Consider the following 22,296-nt stretch of genomic DNA (forward strand, 5'->3'; position numbering starts at 1 on the left):
TACAGTACTCCGCCTCTCAGAGCCCTTAGATCCAACCCAACGGATTCAAAGAAAATTGGACAACCATTGGATTGGATCTAAGGGATCGTCGAGGCGAAGTATTCAATAACCCAGAAATTTTCACCTTCAGTGTCATATCTTGAGGTGAAAACTTCAAATCTTTCATTCAAAGCCATTGAGATGCAACATGAACGCAAAACCGACCCCATACAACATTTTGCAATTATTTCTAATATTACATATATTAAACACCACCGATGATTTCAACAGAAGCCCATGACATACTCATACAAAAGCAACATTTACATAATAAGCATCGTCCAACTGAAACCGAAACGTTGAATTTTCTTATCTAGAGCGGAGCACATAATGGAAATCTCCACAGGCACCAGCACCAGCTCTTTAAATAAACATTAAGAAAAAAAAAACAATACAAAAGAAATTATCTTACTCACACGCCAGTTTGGTGCCAAAGCTGGTAAGGCAAATAGCAAACGCCTGGAACGCTGACAAAGGCTGTCTATAATCCATGGTAAATGTATCATCACCCACTTTCCCGAACTGGAGAGCCGTTTCTTCGTCTCCTTTCCCTCCTGGTTGGCTTGGGTCCACAGCTGCAACCAGTTGAAAGTTCTTTACTGATGCCACTGTGACCCGACCATGGAAATTCAAACACCAGCACTGCAACTGATCATGCCATCTTGGAGCTTTGTTCCTCAAAAAGGTGTAACCAGAACTTGTAGAAGCTGTTTTCTTCAACTTTAAATTGTCCAAAGGTTTTCCAATGGAAGTTTCATCTGATGGTGGGCAAATAAGCGGGCAAATCATCCTCCTCGGACCTCTTGATTTTAGAAGGTTGAACTTGTAAGAGACCTGCCCAACTTCAAAGTTGCCTGCCGGAACTTGGGGGCTTATTTGCTTGCTTGCAAAACGACGAGTAGACCTACTGCTAGCAGGCTTTGCACCACTATGCGGTGGCTGACTGTCATAGATTGTAAAATTGGTGCCCAGAAAATCGGAGCTGAAAAAGTTTTAAGAAACCATGTTAACATTCAAATTTGTTATTTTAATTCAATGTAATGAAACCTCCTAAAAAACCAGTCAAGCTGATTCTGAATTCTAAAAAATGAGATCATGTCGACCTAACTTGGTATAAAACCTCTTACAGACATTCCAAAAAATGGTCCTCTAACTAAACTTCCTTTCCCAAGAATGTCTTACCTTAATTTTCCCACATAAGCATTACTTCCTTGGGATATGTCATCAGCATCAAGTGATATTATATACTCAGTGTTAGTGCCATGCCTGTATCTCCGCGCTGCTAAAAGAAACTTTCCCTTATCGGTGAATGCTGGGAAGGGGAGAGGAAAAAAAATATCACAGGAGAATGAGAAAACATTCAACCTTTAAGCATCCATGCAAGCTGTCAAGAGCCACTCACATAAAAAGTATCAAATAAAACAAAAGATTAACTCCACTGTGTTCAATAGGAGTATTAAGTAGGAAACGAGAGTTACTATAGTCCCAGAGTCACAGTAAGATAAGCCTTTCAAACTTAAAAGTCTACTCTACAAAAGTAATTTTCAGTATCGACCAAGTGCTCCTTCAAAATTTCTTCTTCAGCAAATGGTTAACAGTTTAAAACCTATAACTCTCTATTTGTTAGAGCTAGACCTGCTCTTTACATGTAATTAGGTTAGGGAAGGCTGCGAACCAAATTGATAAAAAGTCAAAAGCTATGTAAGACCAAGATATTAAACGTTTTGTTTGACAATTCTGAGATTGCCCAGATCCTGCTGAGTCAAGTCAACTTAGCAATTCAATCACCCGGAAAAATCTTCCATTTTTGCCGTAACATTAAAGTCAACTTAAAGAGGGTTGACCCAAGAAATTCCCCCCCCCCTCGAGTATTGACTTTGGCGACTTACAGGTCAAAATTTGAAAGAGTAAAAGTAAAACAGCTTCTGAAGACACATAGGAGTAAGTAACCCTGAAGTTGTTCTCATGTACATACTTACATGGGGTAAGTGCAAGATAAAGGTAAAACGTTGAGGTCTTCTTGTTTCGTTTTATTAGACATTGGTGGGGAAAATCGCATGGTCCTGGCTGCAAGAATGACAAAAGTGTAAGATCATCAGTTTCAGATCAATTTATTAAAAAACACTAAATTTAAACCACCGAACACGGTAATATCGTCAATGATAAACCAGAAGCAACTTAATATTAAAACTTCAATCTCGCTTCAAGACATGACTGGAAACAAGATAACCAGAAGCATAAAAGAAACAATCTTACAATTTCACTCTGTTTTTTCTCCGTATGGACTATCATTAGAGTATAAAAATAATCTGCCAAAAAATCCATAATTTCTTCATTAACAGTTTAGATTTTAGTTCTGCTAAATGGAGACGTAACTTAGTATGGGGAATTTCATAAAATTCATTGTTTTTCAGACAAAACGCAAGATTCAAAACACTATACGAAATACAAATGTCTGGGTATTTTCTGGGAAAAGCATGTATAAATTTCGAACTTCCAAATTCTTGGTTAACAAGTATACACTCATACCCCAAAGGAGGAACCAAATCAGCTGCAAAATGGGGAGAATATTGATTAAACCCACAAAAGGATATAAATGTGGTGTTTCAAGGCATGCAACTTCTTAACAATGCACATTCTCCAAATATTGCTCTTTTTTCCTCAGAATTACGCAAATTCACTCTGATCACAGATGAAGCCTGCGATCCAATAAAGTTTTAAGCTATTTCATATTCCTTGATCTTGCGAATTGCGATCATCCAAGAAAATACGCTTATAATTGCAGACTTCAATAGTAAATTTCATTTTTGAAACCAATCATGACATCGTGCTCAAAGGGGGAACCAAAACAGCAGCAAATGGGGAAGAATGTTGAGCTAACCCCGCATAAGGATACAAATGTGGTGTGTTTCAAAGCATACACCTTCAATGCACATTCTTTGAAAGTCACTCACTTTTTTTCAAAATTCACTCTGTTCACAGATGAACCCCCTTGGCATCCCCATCAAAGTTTTCAGATTCCAACAGTGAATTTCACCATTAGTTTTTGGGAAACTGCAGAATGCGAAATCTTCCAGGAAAAAAACAACTTTCCACACAATCATTAACGATCTTCTAAAAACTATTCAAATTCCAAATTACACAAACTCATTTAACCTAAATTCTCCTAAAAACTAAACAAACAAATCGAAAATTACATCGCCAAGGGCATACCTGTTTAAGGCACGAAGGGAAGGTAATTTTGCCACTGTACGAAGGAGACCGCGCGATCTCCTTGGTGATATCCCTCCACCGCTTGCAGACACAGGCACAAGCGACGACGTTTTTGCGGTGCGGCCACTTGTCCTCGCTGGCCTCCACTCTCCGTATGATCTCGCCGAGCAGCTCCGGGAGCATATCCGACCACGAAGACGACGACGGCGACGAAGATGAGTCAGCACAGTCGGAGTCGCGGACGACTCTGCGGCCGCCCCCAGTCGCCTGATCCTCGTCGCTGAGCTTCAATTCCCGGAACGATTTGGAGAATTTCCGGGAGCGAAAGGCTTTCCGCAGAGACATGGCTTCGGATTGGGGCTATAGGGTTAGGGTTCCGATCTCGAATTCGCTGGTAAAGAGAAGCAGTTTTTTTCCTTATAGAGAGACAAGAGAGCGAGAGTGGAAGGGGTTGATGATGAATGAGAGAAATGAGTTGTGACAGAGTGACGGGGCTGTGACGAGTGATATTTTGGAAGCCAATGGGAGAACAAGGATTGGACGCGTGGGGAGATTGAATGTGAAGGTAAAGGGGCGTTGGGTGACGGGGATGTGAGGTTAGTGGTGTAGTCAAAGTGTGGTTGGCGTTTGACTGGTCCTATTCAACGTAACAGCTGAAACCCGTTATCGGCAGAGTACCGTAACCAGTGAAGGCCATTTATAGCTTATACTTTGTTTGTGTCTCGTTTTTGTTGTAGCTCTATTTTAGTTAGGAATGTGATTGTGTAAATATAATAAATCGTTATAAGATTTTATAATATTTTTTAATAGTTTTTTTTTTATTGTAATGTATTACTTGAAAGACGAAAATATTTTAAAAATAAAATGATTGTCTAATTCTAATAAATTATTGTCACTTAGTACTACGTCTAGTGTTATTTCTTTCTTTTTGTAAGTGAGATGTCTTAGTTTCATTCTCATCTAAAGCGAATTTGAACTACATTATTGCTAGCTTATTGTGACTTGTGAGGCTTAACTAACTCTCCACCCTTTAGTGGAGATAATATTTTTTATTCAACAAAAAAAAATTCCAATAATTTATTCTTAATTAAGGATAAATACTAATATTAGCATAACCAACTACGATATTGAAACAATATTATTCTTAGTATTCTACAACCAATGGGATAAAATTAGTGGGACTAGGTCCGTCTTCCCTTAGAACGTATGAAACTTTCTCATCTTCTGCAGAAAACCTTCTTCGCATGACGCGATTTTTTTGCATTTCCCAAAAATGTCTTGAACGAAAGATATATCATCAAGGCGTCACATGATACCTGATCCTTCTCTTCTTGCCTAACTCCCTATCTCTTATTTTTGCTTCATCTCTAGCCTTGTCTTGCTCCATATTCAGTGCATATTGGCGAGCCAATTCGAAAACTAATTTTAGTAACCATTATTTGAAGAATTCCCTCTTGCAACTCTTTTCTTAGCAACCTTCTTACCAATAGGCCTTGAGGTGTCTTGGGTTTGTGTGAGCAATTCAATTGGGGTCTCCTATGGTGCCTCCAATGATGATTCTTCAGTAGTTGATTCGTGTAAGAGAGTCTCGTTCAATACAATGTGGACCACTAAGCTGAACTTTGTACTTTAGAGTATGCTTCATAATGTTTCAACATTTATGCATCGTGAATGATTCCTTGTTTTCAAGATTGAATCACATTTGTGCCTATAGTTGCTGAAACAAAAATTATGAAACAACATAATTGTTGGAACCAAATTTGCGTATATTTGCGGATAGAAACAAAATCCAATCAAAATTACCCATGGACTATAACGACGGAAGAATGAGGTTGATTGAAGGGTGTGATTGAATCCAAATCCGATTTCTTACATATCTCCATGGAGGGTGTGATTGAATCCAGATCTGACTGCGTACATATCTCTAGGGGAGGAGAATCAAATCTAACAAAATGTTATCACCTCATTGACTAGATTATCATCACTTCAATCGATAAATTACTTTTGTTTTTGTGAGAGCTCTTTGGCAAGCTTTCAAATCTTTATGTAAATGTTTGTACCTACTTAATAGAGATTGATCGGTTTGGGGTGTACCTTGAATTAGCTCGACAAATTGTGCTTAAATCCTATTCCACATTTGTTGCATCCTCATCTCATTTCTCGTGATCATGTCATGAGTGGCACACACCCAACCCTCAAGCAAAGCAATGTCTTCCTTGATCAACCAAGTTGTTTTCTCTCAATTTTTTATTTTTTTTGGTAAAAAAAGAATTTGAAAGTAGAAAACAAATATGGAAGATTATTATAAAAGTAAATATTAATTGAGTTGTATATGAGGAATGAAGTAAATAATTGGGTATTTGTAGAATAATAAAACAAAAAATCCTAATTTAAATTTTTTTTATACTGTTAGAATAATCTCAATCATTACTTTTCTGTTCATCTGAAATCCGGCGCACTGGAACGTGTTATGTGGCACAACGGTAAATATTTTTTAAGTTTTTTAACCGTTGGAAATCTAATGGCTCATAAACGCCACTTCATGTAGCATTTGGTGGCTTCTGTTAGACTCATGCTGTCACATCCCGTCCCCAACTCGACTCCACCGTAACACGATATTGTTCGCTTTGGGCCCCGACCACGCCCTCACGATTTTGTTTTTGGGAACTCACACAAGAACTTCCCATTAGGTCACCCATCCTGAGATTATTCTCACACGAACTTGCTTAACTTCGGAGTTCCTACGGAACCCGAAGCCAGTGAGCTCCCAAAAAGTCTCGTGCTAAGTAGAGATGAGAATATACATATAAGGCTTACATGATCCGCTCCCTTGGAGCGATGTGGGATGTTATACATGCAATGGGCCCCACAAAGGCAGAAGCTGATGGCCAACTTGTTGAGTTCACGCATGCAGTTCAAACGCCTGACACACAAAAAAAATAAAAAATCAAAATCAAAATGTAACTAACATCAGCTTTGTCCATTGGCGCAAAGCGGGGCTTTGAATGTTCGAGCCCTTAGGCGGACCTTGCTTGGCCCACCACTTGCTCTTCCCAATTTGGACCGGTGGAGGAAGTTTTGGGGGTGGAAAGCAAGTTTAGGCCCTTGCCTTTGCCTTGCACCAATCGGTGAAAGTTCTCTTAATGCGGAAGATTTTTATTTTTTAATGTTTTTATAGAATTATGGATAAAAGACCAAATTATTTTTCTTTACCATCTTTTGATTGACAAAGAGAATTTCTCAATAAGAAATATAGATGTAAGATATTTTTTGAATTATTATAAGATAGTAACGAAACTATCCAAATTCAAACGTGAAAATCGAGTACAAATGCATAATGTATTTATGAAAGTGTTTGTTGATCTTATTGTGGCTGATGTCTTTCTCTCGTAAGCATATGGGTAAATTCAAACGTGAAAATCAAGTACAAATGCATAATGTAATTATGAAAGTGTTTGTTGATCCTATTGTGGTTGATGTCTTTCCCTCGTAAGCATATGGGCAGAGGCTTTAGGTGTTCGTACGAAGGAGAAATCGCAATTAGTTTTTTCTCCATGCAGTGTTATGCAACTTTCGTCTTTCTTTTTCGGTGGTTTATGTGGAAGGACTTTGTCAGAGTGGAAAGGCATGTACTTCGTCTGAGAAGAGAGGCATGCTGGTTGAGCATGTTGAAGTTTGGCTAAAAGTGGTTATGACTATTGACGGTTGAGAGAAATTGTCAACCATTCCTGTATTTTGTTTATTTTCTTTTCCTTTTGTATCTTCATTTCATTTTCAATCAGGTAATACTAGAAAGATTCTAATTTTAAATTAAATTTTGTAAACTAAATAATGTGATTGTTGATGATTGAATTATTATTTAAGTGTTGATTAACATGTTTATTTCCTATTGGTAATCCACATGGTCGGCCCTGACCCAGTGCCAGTAGGGTGACCATTTAGGGCCCCAAAAAATCAAGGCACAAAAAATATTAGGGTATTTTTATATGAGTTTATTTTATATTAGTATAAATAGTAAACATTTTGATTAATTATCAAAATGTTTCTTTTGTAACAATTATATCTGCTGCATTTATTATGTATAAGATTGCGTGTTTGATCCTCGTAATGTCTCTCATTTTTATTTTTTGAATTGTTTCACAGACACATGAGCTTTTTTATTTTTCTACAGCACCAAATTATTTCTCAATTATTTTTTTATACGAACTTTTCAATTATTTTTAGTCTATATATATTAAAAACGAAAAAAAACTAGTGAACAATCAATCTTCCCCTTTCTTAAGAAAATTAGTACATGAATAGTTCCTCCTTTCTAAAAAATTTATGTTTAAACTTTCTTTTTTCATCTCATTGGTGATTCAACGCCAAATTTTTTTTCATGAATCATCAAATTAATATCCAAACTCAAACTTGTCGTCATGATTTTTGCAACAGTACTTCGGCCAAAAGGTGTTAGAAATTAGACTTTCATTTTATAAATTAAAAACTAAAAATCAATAAGAATTGATTTTTGACACACCTTGATCCCGGTGTTCCAAGGACAACGGGATGCCTATGTGCTGGCCAACATCCGAGAGTGATGCAAGCCATTTCATGAATGCATATGCCAAGAACATGTAAAACATGCATATAATTTTTGCGCATAACAACGCAATATAGTATTCAAGTACAAACCTTAATAAAATATAATATTCAACTACCAACAATTTAAAAGTGATAATGCATGACATGTTCAGAGCATACTACTAATTCGAAATACAAGTGGAAGGAATACTAGAAAGTGTGATTACAAAAGATGTCATACGTAAAGAGGAGGACACTAATTGACTGATATGGGAATGCCTTGTAGCTTGGATCGTATGCCTCATTCCTAGGTCCTGAAGGGGGCGCAAAACAAAACATGAGTAGACCAAGTTTATATATAAGTAATACTAAAACAGTTATTCTTCAACGTACTAACCCCCAGTTTTAGAAAACTCATATAGCATAATAAGTAATAGGTTTTCCGAAAACCCTAGCATGCCATAAAACCTTCATAAAACATATATCGTATACAGTGTGCTTAGTAGTGATATCACAATTGCCCGAAGACACTACATTGCCCACCCGAAGGCACTACATCGCCTGCCCGAAGGCACATGTATGAATATCCACTAAGTAAGCATAGAAAACCATGAACATAATCTTTCCAAAATATATCTCATTGGAGCTTAATAGCTCAAACATCATATCATAAATCATATTCATAAGTATCTCAGTAACGTAAATTCAATAAATGATGATATATCATAAAACGTAAATGCGATAACTCAATAAATGTTTCATAAAATGTAGTCATAAAATCATGCTTTTCATGTATGCATTTCTATAATAAAATCATGCATTTTAGAAGGGGTCCACTCACAGATACTCCCATCATCGAAGAGCCGTTCGAACTAGGGAGGATGGAAACGCCACTAACAAACGCGCCTAAACGCATAAAGGCACCAATTAATAAAACTCTACTAAAACGATTAAATTTGAGAAAATCGACGTTGTAATCAGATTCAAGACGTCGAAAAACCTAATGGGGGACCTCGGGTTCCCCCAAGCACCGTCAAGGCAGCGGCTCGGAAGGCCACGGGCCGAGATAAGTCGCCGACGGTGCTGTGGTTGTCGCCATGGATGGCGGCGGACCACAGTACCTCCGGGGAAGCACATGTGCTCTATGCATTGGCCATCGCTGCACCACACGCAACCTCACGCGCCCGCGAGTAAAGGTTGCTCGCCTTCCTCGCGAGGCCTGATATTGGGCGGTTTCTAGGCTCAACTTCCCGAGCTCTGTTCGAGCTTGTTTCTTAACCATTTTCGATGTTTCAAAAGCCAAAATGAAGCTTGACACTAGAGAAGAGATTCATGCCAAGTTGGGACTGAGTGGTGGCCGGAGTTGGTCGAAAAATGGCTGCAAAGCGACGGTCCTAGCTTGAAAACTTGGGAAGCTTTCCCCGTGAGTTTCCTACGTCCAAACATCAACAAAACTTCTCAAAATTACTCTCAAACATACATCAAGGCACGATCTACAACTTTTGGGCAAGGTTCGAGGCTTACCTTCGTCAGAGAAGGTGGAAACTTGTTGGAGAGCTTCGGTGAATAGTGAATGCACTGTGCAGTGAAATATGAAGGTTTTGGAGGGTTTTCTTCGTTTCTGAGTTCACAAGGACCAAGGTGAAGCATTTTTTTTTAGTGAAAACCCTTGAGGAAGGTTGGTTTGAGAGAGACTCGAGAGGTAGATAGGGAGAAAGTGTAAAGAGATGTGTGACTTTAGAGGGAGAAAGGGTTCACATAAATGGGAAAGGGATAGGGGGTCACATGGGAAGGGATATGGCCAACGGACAAGGGACAAAGAATGGGTCCTAATGGCTCACCAATTAAGGCCACTAAAGATGAAACGTGAAATATTCGAAAAACGTTCGACGTTTCAAAACGTAAAAACTTCGTTATAGCTCCAAATTCAAATTTGTTCACACCCACGCATTCATGGCAATGTGTATGATAAGAATAAACTAAGAAAATTAGTAACAAGCATTACGTCGAGATGGTCAACGAAAGTCAACGTTCATGCCTTAAAGGTAATTTGGTAATTTCATACGTTCCATAATATAAAATAAGAAAAATCAAGGACGGGGTATCACAATTTTAGCTAATCAATGAAGAGAGAGAAGATGGAGTACGTTGCTCCTCTTGGATTCGATTACTCATCAAATAGAAATGAGCAAGATAACCATTGCAGCCCACTCACGCCTACAACATGCGTCAACTATCACATGCACAACACATCTCTAACTTAAGACACACAGATGCTACAATAGCTATTATTCATATAACCTATGAGCTAATTCTAATAACATAAGAAAAAATAACCCCATAAATTCAACATTTAAACAAAGTCTTGTCTGCACAAATGTTTACATCTTCTGTACAATTCTAGGTTTAGACTATTAGAAAGTATTCATCTCTCAATCTAAATCTTTCCAATTAATTTCATTTTACTTTTAATTTTAGCATTGTTTATTTATTAAATTATGCTTTGTAGATGACAGGTTTTGTCTCCTCCAGCATTTAAAATTTTGAAATTTTGCCCCAGACGTTTAGAAATTCTTTGAAAATTTGTTGACACATAATTTAATTTGCAAATTTAGTTTCCTAATTAACATAATGTTTCGACCAAATAAATAGTTGGCTCACTGTCTCACAAGCACATGATCATGAGCCGCGTTAAGGATTAGCACTGGCAAACTCTCTTAAATTCTCTAATTTGTTTCGTAGATCAGGAGGGTTGCCCACATATACATTCATAACTGGATGAATAATCCAACAGCAACAACAAAAATGCATGCATAAGCAGTTGTTATCGACTGGTTGATCTCAATTGATGTCTTACTTGGCAAGTCCTTAGCATGACAAGTAACGTCCATGCAGAAGCACAGGTGGCAGCTTGCATGCCAATGGGGCCTCACACGATGCCACGTCAAAATATCTTCCAACTACGTACCATCAATTTGGACCTTTGACGAAAGCCTTTTGTCTCCTTTCTTTCCTTTTTTTTTTTTTTATTATTATTATTATTTTTTAGCACATTGATATTTTTACATTAAATGGAAGAAAAATTCGGCTAAATCACACAATGGGTAACCTAATTTGATATCGAATTCGCTATTCACGAGATTCAAACCGAAAGTGAAGAAGAATCCTATCACACCGTAGTACTATGTGACATTTCTTTCCTTTTTTTCACAACAAGAAGAAAATACTTTGTTTCCTTCTACGAAACGTTCAATTCAAAGCCTATACTACTCCAACGGTGAAAGATAATGCGATTAATTCTTTATTTGATCAACGGTGCTGATGGGAAGATTCAAAACACGAAAAGATCAACGTTAAACAACCTACTTACTATGTTGGTAGTACTTCAGACTGCAAACAAATTAACGACAGTGTGTACCCGATTAACTTCCGCCAACGATCAAAAAACACCGTCTGATTAACATAACCGAAATTCAGACATTCCCACGCCGACGGTCCTGATTCAACCCCCAGCCGCGGACACCAAACTGCAACTCGGCAGCTGCAATCAAGAACTCCACAGCCTGCTGTGGAGTCAGCAGTTCCACCACTTTTCTCAGAGTCTTCAGCCGCAGTTCGTCAGCCTTCTTCAACACACTCACCAACAATCCCATGTTCGTCTCCAGATTAGTGCATGCGCCCATCAGCTCACACGCCCCGTCTTGCCACTCCGATAACTCATCGGATATCGCATTCTCCTCTTTCACCTGCTCCAAAAAATGAAGTAACTAGCTAGCATCATTTAATTAGACCACTGATTCCAATTTTTTTCTTGTAAGAATATGTAAAGTTATAAAATCACATGTAGAACGCCGAGTGTTTTGTTCACTCCACCAAAAGATGCTATTTAGCGATCCAAAAACGTCAACATGCAAATGCAATCTCATCTAATCGTTTGTAAGGGAATGAACAGTGCAAAATTTTTTTTTTTTTTGGGGTGCTAATAGATGCATTTGTAAATTACAAGAATTAAGGGCGAGTTCCAAATTTATATTAACCAATCCACATTTTCTGATATAATTAAAAAACTTGTTGTAAAATTGAAATGTCAATAATCCAACTGTTACAAAAATATTGTTGCGATATGATGACACTGTAGAATTTATTTTTTTTAGTTCAATTATTTTAGAAAGTTTTTGTTATTGATGTGGTTTATATACTTACAGTTTCGCACTGGAGGTCACTGACGCGGCGAAACTGGGAGGGGGTGAGGTCCCCAAGGTCACCGGTGCGGTGGCCCCGGAGGATGTCAACGATGTGAGCCTCAAAGTGGATGGAGGACTCGGAGTAGACAAGGTGGAAGGCAGTGGTGGGGCGCCAGCCGCCGATCCAGTGGAGGGAGCGCTCGAGGGTGGTGGCCCAGGGGGCAACAAAGACGGAGAGGGCGTCGCGCTCCACGGCAAGGGACTTGACACGGTAGTACTCGGCGTAGTGGGCCATGACTTTCTGGACGACGTGGAGGAGTTGGCGGTGGTGGTCAGGAGTTGTGGGGGGTCTGGGACAAGTGGAGAGCTGGTGGACGAGGTGGTGAAGCTGCTCAAACCACGTCTCGTAGAAGCTGGTGAAGCTGCTCATTGTGGTGGTGGGGGGTTTAGTTTACTTGTCTACGACCGTTGATGAAAGTTTGGAGGGTTTTATCTTTGGTTTGTTCTGATGCCAAATTGAACAGAGTCTAAGGGCACCTAATGGGAATGGGTGGTGGGTTTTATGCGAAAGAAGAAATGGTGTTGGAGTGACAGTAGGGCACGTACATGGCTACGTGGAAGCAAGTTGGGCCACGCGGAGAATTTATAAAATGCCTCTCTTTAATATGGTTCTTCAGAGTAAGATAATTTATTAATGTTAGAAAACAAGGGCTTAATCAAACAAACTTTGCGACTTACTAATGGTAAATTTATGAATATCAATAAATAATAAGTAAAAAAGACTATAAACGTAACATTGAAGTGATTAATCAAAAACAGTTTAATCTTAAAAAATCAAACAAAAAAAAAATGTTTTAAGAACTTTAACTTTTAAATTTTACTTGAATGTTAAACACTATTATATAATAAAACAAATTTGTTTTTAGGGTGTTATTATTAGTATTCTAAATCTCGCATTGTGCAGTACAAATGTTTATATTTAAAAAAAAAAAATAATAATTTTTTTAAGAAATGCAAAATAAGATTTTAAAGTACTACAAAAATAATTTTTTAATGAGGTTGTTTTTAAATTTTCTAAATTAAACATTAGCTTCTTTTAAGAATTTGATTAAATATTTTTCCTACAGTTAAGGTCCCACATATTTTATAAGTAACATTGTCACATCCCGGTCTGGGCCCCCACCATATCCTAGGCTCGACTCCACCATAGCACGATATTGTCCGCTTTGGGCCTCGGCCACACCCTCACGGTTTTGTTTTTGGGAACTCACACGAGAACTTCTAAGTGGGTCACTCATCCTAGGATTGCTCTCGCGCGAACTCGCTTAACTTCGAAGTTCTGATGGAACCCAAAGCCAGTAAGCTCCCAAAAGGCCTCGTGTTAGGTAAAGATGAGAATATACATATAAGGCTTACAGGATCCACTCCCATGGGCGATGTGGGATGTTACAATCCACCCCCTTAGGGACCTGACGTCCTCGTCGGCACACTTCCGACCAGGAAATGGTTCTGATACCAAATTGTCACATCCCGACCCGGGCCCCCATCACATCCCTGGCTCGACTCCATCGTAGCACGATATTGTCCGCTTTAGGCCCCGACCACGCCCTCACGGTTTTGTTTTTGGGAACTCACACGAGAACTTCTCAGTGGGTCACTCATCATGGGATTGCTCTTGCACGAACTCGCTTAACTTCGAAGTTCCGATGGAACCCGAAGCCAGTAAGCTCCCAAAAGGCCTCGTGCTAGGTAGAGATGTGAATATACATATAAGGCTTACAAGATCTACTCCCCTGGACGATATGGGATGTTACAAGCATATTTTAATGCAATATTGCATGATTTGCCCTTATAATGTACCTATAATTGATTAATAATTATCATATTAATATCCCAAATCTCTTAAATGTAGTACATAAGTGTAAAAATCTTAAAACACATCAAACTTGACCTAATTATGCTTCTAATGTACATGTTCTTCCTCATTCCATACCATACAAGTAAATAACGTGCTATCTTCTTCTACAACCATTAGCAATTTTTCATGCCATTGCTTTCCTCGATCGGTCCTTCAACCCTCTTCTGCTCTCCCTTATCGATTATATTCATTTCCTTCATACTTCATTTTATGCACACCTTTTGATCTAAGTATTTGTATCAAAGGTAAGCATTTTGTTTTAGCACACTTTTTACCTATCTTTCCGTCTTTTTTCACGTACCATGGTAATTTGGAAAATAGAATTTAGTGATACATTTCCTTTTCAAAGATGGTTTGTATTGGGTACGTTAGCGTTGTATACGTTTCAAACCGATATGTGGGTACATTTCAAGTTGGAATTGGTATGTTTCAAATTGTTATTATACGCTTCAAGTTGGAATGGAGACGTTTCAATTTAGCATCGGTATGTTTCAAGTTATTATGAATACGTTTTAAATTGACATGAGTACCTTTCAATTTGGTTTCAATTTAAAATTCACATCCATACATATATCTCATGGCGAAGAGCACTAATCTTAGTCCAAAGACTCCAAAGTAATCCTTTTGTCCACAACTTTTATATTTCAATGGTAATTTTATGATGTGAACGAGCCAACAAAGGGGTATAAACCCTAATGCGCCAAAAAATAGTAGGAAAACTAATAAAAAGGATTTCAAAACTTTGAGTTTTAACCGAAAGCCGTCATATAACTTTATTTAATGATAAGGACAAGAAAATGAAAAGAAAAGAAAAGGGGAAAAAAAAAAAAAACCTAATTAAAGCTCTTGCAATATATACTTCATCATCGCCTCATTATTCTTCATCTCCTTCTCCTCCATCAAGTACTCTCCCTGACAACAACGCCTCTCGTCTTTCTCTCGAACAATTATATATTTTCCAATATTTTCTTCGCATCTGTATTAGACTACTGTTTGTGCACGAATTTAGTCAAATTCGTCCCTTGTAGATTATATACACAAAAGTAGAATTAGGAATTTTCTATTGTTTTATACATATATATTATTATATAACTACATATATAATTAATCTTTATCTACTGTTACGTTTCATAAACAGTGTAGCAAGTTTCATAAACACTTTGTGTAAAAACGCATGGGTCCGTGCGTCAGTTTTTTTTAATTTTTTTTAATATTAAAATTATGTCTTTTTCCTTAAAATTTAAGTTCTTTTGTTCATTTTATTAAAATTTAAGAGTTTTTCATTAAAACTTAAGTCTTTTTCATTGAATAAAGTTATAACATATTTTTTTATTAAAATAAACTTAGCCCACACCCTTTTCATGAAAGTTCCCATAAATATTTTATAATTCAAAAATATTTTCATTTCAAACAAAATTAATGACATGTAAATAAAATAAATTTAAATATGCTTAGGTTGATATTAGTTTTATGCGTCTTACTCAAATTTAAAAAAAAAAACACAAATGTTCAATAAAATTATGTAGAAAAAGAGTGGGGATATTACGTTGATACATGAATTTTTTTTTTGGCACAAACGATATTATCTATACTAACGGGAAGGTGGTGGGTTAAGCCTCACAATGGGCTAACAATAATGTGATTCAAATTCACATTTGACAAGTATTGAACCTAAGATTTCTCATTTATAAGTGAAGAGGAATACCACTAGACTGTAATGTACAAACAATATTATCTACACTAAAGGTGAGGAGTGGGCTTAGTCTTATAATGAGCTAGTAATAATGTGAATCATATTTGTCTTTGGCAAGAATCGAACCTAAAACTTCTCACTTACAAGTGAAATTTGCGTTTGGCAAGAATCAAACTTAAGACTTCGCCTTTGCTGTAGTACTAACCGTCATTCATGAGAGAAAATTTAAGACCTTAACTACTAGACATTTTTCAGTGTCTGAAACATAGACCAAAACACCATATGTCATTATATAATTGGAGAACACTAAAAAAAAGTCACTTTAATTATATAATAACATGTGGCGTACCAACATTAAACTCTAGTAAAACCCCCATATGTCATTACTAGCAAAAGTGAGAACATCACCATCTTCATCTTCTTCCGCGCATAGAAGGTTTGGGAGAGCGAAAGATGCTACCCCAGATTTTAATGGACTCTCAAAATTTTTTGCCATCTAATATTCATGTAGGTACAGATCTTTCTTCTTCATTTTGAATCCAACTCCAACTCATTATCCAAATTCCATTCAAGTGCAGGGGTAAAAAGGTCATTTTGAGTCGTTCAAGCTAGTCACATCCTCAACCTAGGCTAGGCTTGAACGGACTTCTACAGTTACCCTTGCTAGATGCACACATTGATCCAAATTGGAGGTAATTTGGTTAGGAATTGTACCGAGATTGATAAGAAACATAACCAATAAGGGTACTATTAACAGTTTTTTCACCACAAGAGTAAAATTGACATGCAACTCACGCGACATCGATGAATGATGACGCGTCTAATTTAGTCTATAAATGTATAGATATGGTTGGAGATTTTCAATCATGACCACACATTCTGAATCCAGTGTGGTTAGCCAGATCAATAATCTTCTTGATTGTTTGACAAAAGAACGTTTCTAAACAGAAAAACAAAAATCTAACTGCAACAGATAAAACTATGTAGCCAGAAGAATGTCAGACTCGAACAATCACTATTGGCAAAACTATATATATCTCAAAGCAGCTGCAGACCCTCTATTTTTTACAAACTCCGTTCTTATGACACAACTAATTTTGACATATTTATGGAGAAACACAGTGAAACATTTGAAGAGAACCGACATAACATATAACCTACGTTATGTGAAGGTTGCAGAACTTAGTAGAGTGAGGGCCTCGTAGTACATTATGTATAGTTAGAAGTTAAACTACAGAGATTAGCACATAAGTATCTCACAATAATCAAAAGGGCAAGTTCAAAAGCGTGCTGCAAAAATCCATGACAGAACCGTATGAAACTACCAAGTTCCTAGCCACTACGAATTACTAACAAATCGCCTATTTCAGGACTATCACTAGGTTTAGTTTACTAATAGCTTTAAAGCATGCTTGTTGCTCACATACGTGGAGATGGTTTAAGGTCTAGCATCAAAACAACTTCACAAATACAAAGTCCACAAACATATAATCGACATCTTCAAGAGTACAATGTATGACCGTCCAAAGTGAATAACTAGAAGCATGCATTACTGTGTTGTTTCTACGGGATTGCCTGAACTCTTCTCTAGCTTTATTCACCGAACAACAAATGACGAATTAGCTTTGGCTTGACTTTCAAGGCCAAAACTCTACCTTCCATATAAAGTCAAGGAACAAGTTCAACAGAGGAAGGGTGCAATGCATACTACTGCATGAATCAAACTATGGACTCCACAAAACTTTACACAAAAGAAAGCCGAAAAGAATATAAAATAAAAAATTCATCCCAAATCTCCAATCTCAAGTTGATTTTGGTCACTAGGGCTCTTACATTATGCCGATAATTATTCATATTAAGTATTTTATACATCGAAAGATACAAATTCGTCCACTATTCGGCCATAAAATTCAACAAACAAGCTACTAAAGCTCGATCATTCTAACCAGAGTTCATCTGGAGGGCACATATAAACCTAAAATCTCAGACTAATTTGCCACAATCCGCGGCGAAATTCGAAAAAATCCAGCTCAAAAAACAGCAAGATTCCATATTAATGCAAAATTTCAAATCAGATTACTCAAATTGTTATTGTTTTACACACATTCATCAAGAATTTCACAAAACCAAAAACCTGAGATCACTCAAGGGCATTTGAGGCATTTTCGGGGAGCTGCTGCTGCTGCTGGTGTTGCTGTAAAGCCATGGACTTGCGCTGCATCTCGCGCCACTTGTTGATTCCAACCGTGCAAATAACTACACATAAAAAAATCAAACGAAAATGGGCCAAAATTCAAATAAGAACACTTTCTCTCTCTAAAACAGGAAGAAGAACACTTTCTCTCTCCAGAAACCAAAGATTTTTTAACTTTGAAATCTGAAAGATTGTGACTTACAGCCGGCGCCGACGAAATAGAGGAGACGGAGGACCTTCGGGGCTGGTGGGCCCGCTATTTCTTCTCCACCCATTTCTCTCCTTCGTCTTACAAACGCTCTCTCTTCCTTTCTGTGTTAGAGAAACAAAGAAAGACGACTGCTGTGGTTCGAAACTGTAACCGGGTCGGATTCTATCAAACCAACCCAGGTGCTTTTATAAAAGCCCACTTCATAATTACACATTTTCGGGCAGACCCGGCCCGTTTCGGCCCAATATCAGCAGAAAAGCTTCTCCTTGAGACTCTGAATTAGACTCTGCAGATAATTGGGGAGAAAGAACGAGCTGAAAGAAATGGCGGAGAAGAAAGGAGGCTCCAAGTTGAACGTTGCAATCATTCATCCCGATCTGGGCATCGGTAACTTCCTCTTCTTCTCTTTTCTTTCTGTTGTTTTTGAAAATTGTGAAGGGGTTTTTGGGTTGTTTTTGAAAACTGTGAAGGAGTTTTTGGGGATTGAGTTTTTGTTGTGGTGAATGTGATGGGTAGGTGGAGCTGAAAGACTGATCGTCGACGCGGCTGTCGAACTTGCATCACATGGCCACAAAGTTCACGTCTTCACTTCCCACCACGATAAAAATCGATGCTTTGAGGAGACCGTTTCTGGTGTGTGTGGCTTTCTCTACTTCAATTTATGCTTTGATCAAATTGATAAGTACCATATTTGGAATACCATATCATAAATAAATCAATTTTTCTTCAATAGTACGGACTAGTCAGTAGTACGAGAAATGAAAGGTCATGGTTGAATTGAGGAAATTTTATTTTTTTTACTTGCCAATATAATGGATAAAAATCCGGACTATCCAGTAGTCGGAAATAGCGAAGACAAACCTTAAATAAATAAATAAAGGAAGTTGTAGAAAGGAGATTGTAATTTCTGTTTGTGAGTGTTAGTGGAAGATTTAGATGATGGCCCAATTTACATATAAGAGAAGAACATAGTATGCATTGTTTTTAGGAAGAAATAACGGTACACCAGCTAGTCTTGGTGTGTCTACTCTATGAGAAACATGGATAAAAATACAGACCTGCCTCTTGAGGGTGTGAATCCGACGTTGGTGAACTAAAGCCTTGCACAAGTGTTTTATCATCTCGGGCCTCTCCACCTATCGCCAATTGATTTTAGGTTGGATGTTCCTGTTCTAATATGGTAAATGGGGACTTCCTCAAATAGGTGACTACGTAGGTAGATGGATGTTAGGCCTTGGGGTTAGAAGATGGTTTACAACTTTACACGTTTCACTTCCTGTAGGCCCTTTGGGAATGTATAGAAGTTGGAACAACATAACATGTTTTCCTTCCTTTTGTTTTTATTTTTCTCAGTTTGATGTTGATCATATGTCATTCAAGATCGCTGCATAGTTTGATGTTTTACTGTCATTTGGTTTTACAGGTATCTTTCCTGTTACTGTATATGGATCTTTCCTACCCCGACATATATTCTATCGACTCCATGCTTTGTGTGCATATATACGGTGCCTTTTTGTTGCTCTCTGCATGCTGGTCATGTGGCCATCATTTGATGTAATACTAGCAGATCAGGTTTCTGTTGTCATCCCACTACTGAAGCTTAAGAAGGCAACAAAGGTATTTGCACCTAATTCGTGTGAATTGTTATCTGGTAGCATCCAGTAGTATGGTTGTTTAATACTTTACGTCTTTCTGTCCAGGTTTTGTTTTACTGTCATTTTCCGGATTTATTGCTGGCTCAACACACGACTCTTTTGAGGAGGATATATAGAAAACCCATAGACTTCATAGAAGAAATGACAACTGGTCTGATTCCATATCTCGGCTTTATGACATTCCTCTATTTCTTCTTGTGTATTTTTCAGTGTTATTTTGTTGTGGATATACTACTATTTTTTTACTAGATTTCCTTATTCTTTTCGATAAATAATGCTGCAGGAATGGCACATAAGATTCTTGTTAACAGCAAATTTACAGCATCTATGTTTGCAAAGACATTTAAGCATCTTGCCGCTCGAGGGATTCAGCCAGCTGTTCTTTATCCGGCTGTTAATGTGAATCAGTTTAATGAACCCGCCAATTCTTACAAGTAACGAACATGTTTGTATATTTGCTGGTGCCCTTTGGTTTTACTTTTAGGGTGCCTGTATGAGTCTATATCTAACCATAACTTTGAAGATTTTCTTCTCTGAATTTCATCTGGTAGTTTACTGTTGTTTTTCCTGCTTTGGTTTTTTTCGTTCCAGGCTAAATTTTCTGTCTATCAATCGTTTCGAGAGGAAAAAGAATATAGACTTGGCAATTTCAGCTTTTGCTTTGCTTCGTACCCTTGAAGGGGATGTCCTTCAAGGTCCTGATCTGGCTGAAGCTTCCTTGACAATTGCAGGCATGTTCCGACTTGTTATCTCCCTATTAATCTTAATGATTCTATAGGATATGCGTGTTCCTTCATTACCTTATGTTGCTGTTGAAAGACTGTTTCCATTTTTGTTTGGCTCTCAATAACCACGTAGAAGCATGCAGTAATCACCTGGTTGTGTGGTTAAGCTTTCCCTTAGTTCATTTACATGTTGAGAGCTTTACAGTATCATATGCCTTTTATGAGCAGTTTTGTAAGCTTGTCTGACGTACAGCCAATTCAGAACCCTGTATTGGGTGTTCAAATTTTCCTTTGTTATTTGCGAAATATTTGGGTGTCATTTTGCATGATATATATGAAAAGTATATAAAGATGTCAAAATTTAAATAACACTGGCCAGTGACTTGGTATTTGGTGAGGTGAGGATTACATACTCGTTTGCCCTCTCAAAAGTTATTCCTCAGGGTTCCAAACAATGCAGATGCTGTAAGAAACAAGTGTCATAGTTTTAGTGATTCTATTTTAACTTAAACAATAGTTTCTGACCGTGTTAGTCTAAACATTTTAAATATTAAATATTGTCTTGAATTAAAAGTTAGGTCATATTGGGGACTCGTATGTGTTCGTCACTCGAGGTTTGTATGGGGTTGCCTTTTACCTATTGTGGATGCTAGGTAAACAACCATATGCATATTGGATTTCTATATGAGCTAGCAGAATAAGTTATGCTGGGTCCTTAGGTTCAGTTTACCCTGGTCAACCCTTGCCCGGGCCGTATTCCAAGAGGAATCAATTCTGCTTCAATGCTTTACTGGTTGACTTTAATTTGACATTGATATACTCATGTATCATACCTTAATTGATTGGTAGTGCTGCATAACTTCTGCACATATGGGAATGATAAATGTAATACATGTCTGATGTTTTAGGTGGCTTCGATAATCGTCTGAGAGAAAATGTTGAGTACTTAGAGGAGCTCAGAAGCCTAGCAGAAAGGGAAGGAGTGTCCAGTCAAGTTAACTTCATCACCTCTTGCTCGACAGCAGAAAGAAATGCACTTCTCTCCCAATGCCTATGCGTCCTTTATACGCCAAAGGTAAAAAGTACATAATTTTGTTCCGTTGATTGGATAGTGGGGAAAATGAAATTAATATGAGATATTCAAAAATGCAGGATGAACACTTTGGCATTGTACCTCTGGAGGCAATGGCCGCTCATAAACCTGTTATTGCATGCAACAGTGGGGGCCCTGTAGAGACAGTTAAGAATGGTGAAACGGGATTTCTGTGTGACTGTAACCCAAGAGAGTTCTCCTTGGCTATGGCTAAACTCATAAAAGACCCGCAGATGGCTCAGAGAATGGGTATAGAAGCACGACGGCATGTCACAGAGTCATTCTCTACGAAAATATTTGGTCAGCACTTGAATCAATACATTGCTGATGTTGCTCGGACGAAAAGAGACTGAAGAGGGAATTAACATAGTACGATACGGAAGACTGCATGACTAAGTTGCGTTAATGACTCATCGAGCTTTAATTATTCTTCGTTTTTGAGCTTTAAGAAAGTTACATAAGAGAAACTATAGATTTTGTATGCCTAGTTCCTCTATATATGTTGTCTTACTCTCTGCGGTAGGGATATTCTTAAATGACAATACAGTCAGTGGCAGTATAGCTTCCGAGATCGGTCAATTGAGGCTTCTCCAAGGGATTACGGTACTTTTTATGCTACTTTCTGTAATACTACTTCGCATCATTGTTAATAATGTCTGGCGGGCATCGATCTTTATGTCGGCCTTGAAGTTGGCCAAAAATCATAAGGGAGATTTTGGGGCACTTTGCTAATCACTCTTTTCTTTCGTTATGCTTGCCTAATCCTTCATTACCCACATCGTTTTTGTTTAAATAAGACAACTGGTTA

General features: G+C 37.7%; 4 protein-coding genes across 4 annotated transcripts; 1 reads left to right on the forward strand and 3 right to left on the reverse strand.

The window, feature by feature from the left end:
- Positions 1 to 258: 258 nt before the first annotated feature.
- On the reverse strand, positions 259 to 3,671 carry LOC125478609 (tubby-like F-box protein 7). The gene is made up of 4 exons (XM_048586945.1): positions 3,253 to 3,671; positions 2,019 to 2,106; positions 1,222 to 1,351; positions 259 to 1,021 (listed from the first exon to the last, which is right to left on the reverse strand). The coding sequence occupies exons 1-4, from the start codon at positions 3,595 to 3,597 to the stop codon at positions 448 to 450; spliced, it is 1,137 nt and encodes a 378-aa protein (XP_048442902.1). The 5' UTR covers positions 3,598 to 3,671; the 3' UTR covers positions 259 to 447.
- A 7,164-nt stretch (positions 3,672 to 10,835) lies between these two features.
- LOC125478490 (protein DOG1-like 4) lies at positions 10,836 to 12,463 on the reverse strand. Its single transcript, XM_048586670.1, has 2 exons — positions 12,019 to 12,463; positions 10,836 to 11,561 (listed from the first exon to the last, which is right to left on the reverse strand). Exons 1-2 carry the CDS (start codon positions 12,427 to 12,429, stop codon positions 11,289 to 11,291), a joined length of 684 nt encoding a protein of 227 aa, XP_048442627.1. The 5' UTR covers positions 12,430 to 12,463; the 3' UTR covers positions 10,836 to 11,288.
- Positions 12,464 to 17,663: 5,200 nt separating this feature from the next.
- On the reverse strand, positions 17,664 to 18,214 carry LOC125478555. The gene is made up of 2 exons (XM_048586817.1): positions 18,007 to 18,214; positions 17,664 to 17,866 (listed from the first exon to the last, which is right to left on the reverse strand). The coding sequence occupies exons 1-2, from the start codon at positions 18,077 to 18,079 to the stop codon at positions 17,751 to 17,753; spliced, it is 189 nt and encodes a 62-aa protein (XP_048442774.1). The 5' UTR covers positions 18,080 to 18,214; the 3' UTR covers positions 17,664 to 17,750.
- Positions 18,215 to 18,245: 31 nt separating this feature from the next.
- LOC103934886 (alpha-1,3/1,6-mannosyltransferase ALG2) lies at positions 18,246 to 22,220 on the forward strand. Its single transcript, XM_048586816.1, has 8 exons — positions 18,246 to 18,402; positions 18,532 to 18,648; positions 19,439 to 19,632; positions 19,716 to 19,821; positions 19,954 to 20,104; positions 20,262 to 20,401; positions 21,304 to 21,470; positions 21,548 to 22,220. Exons 1-8 carry the CDS (start codon positions 18,339 to 18,341, stop codon positions 21,839 to 21,841), a joined length of 1,233 nt encoding a protein of 410 aa, XP_048442773.1. The 5' UTR covers positions 18,246 to 18,338; the 3' UTR covers positions 21,842 to 22,220.
- Positions 22,221 to 22,296: the final 76 nt, after the last annotated feature.

The sequence above is a fragment of a genome, unplaced genomic scaffold (assembly GCF_019419815.1).
Source record: "Pyrus x bretschneideri cultivar Hongxiangsu unplaced genomic scaffold, Pyrus_bretschneideri_v1 Contig25, whole genome shotgun sequence".
NCBI classification, from domain to species: domain Eukaryota; kingdom Viridiplantae; phylum Streptophyta; class Magnoliopsida; order Rosales; family Rosaceae; genus Pyrus; species Pyrus x bretschneideri.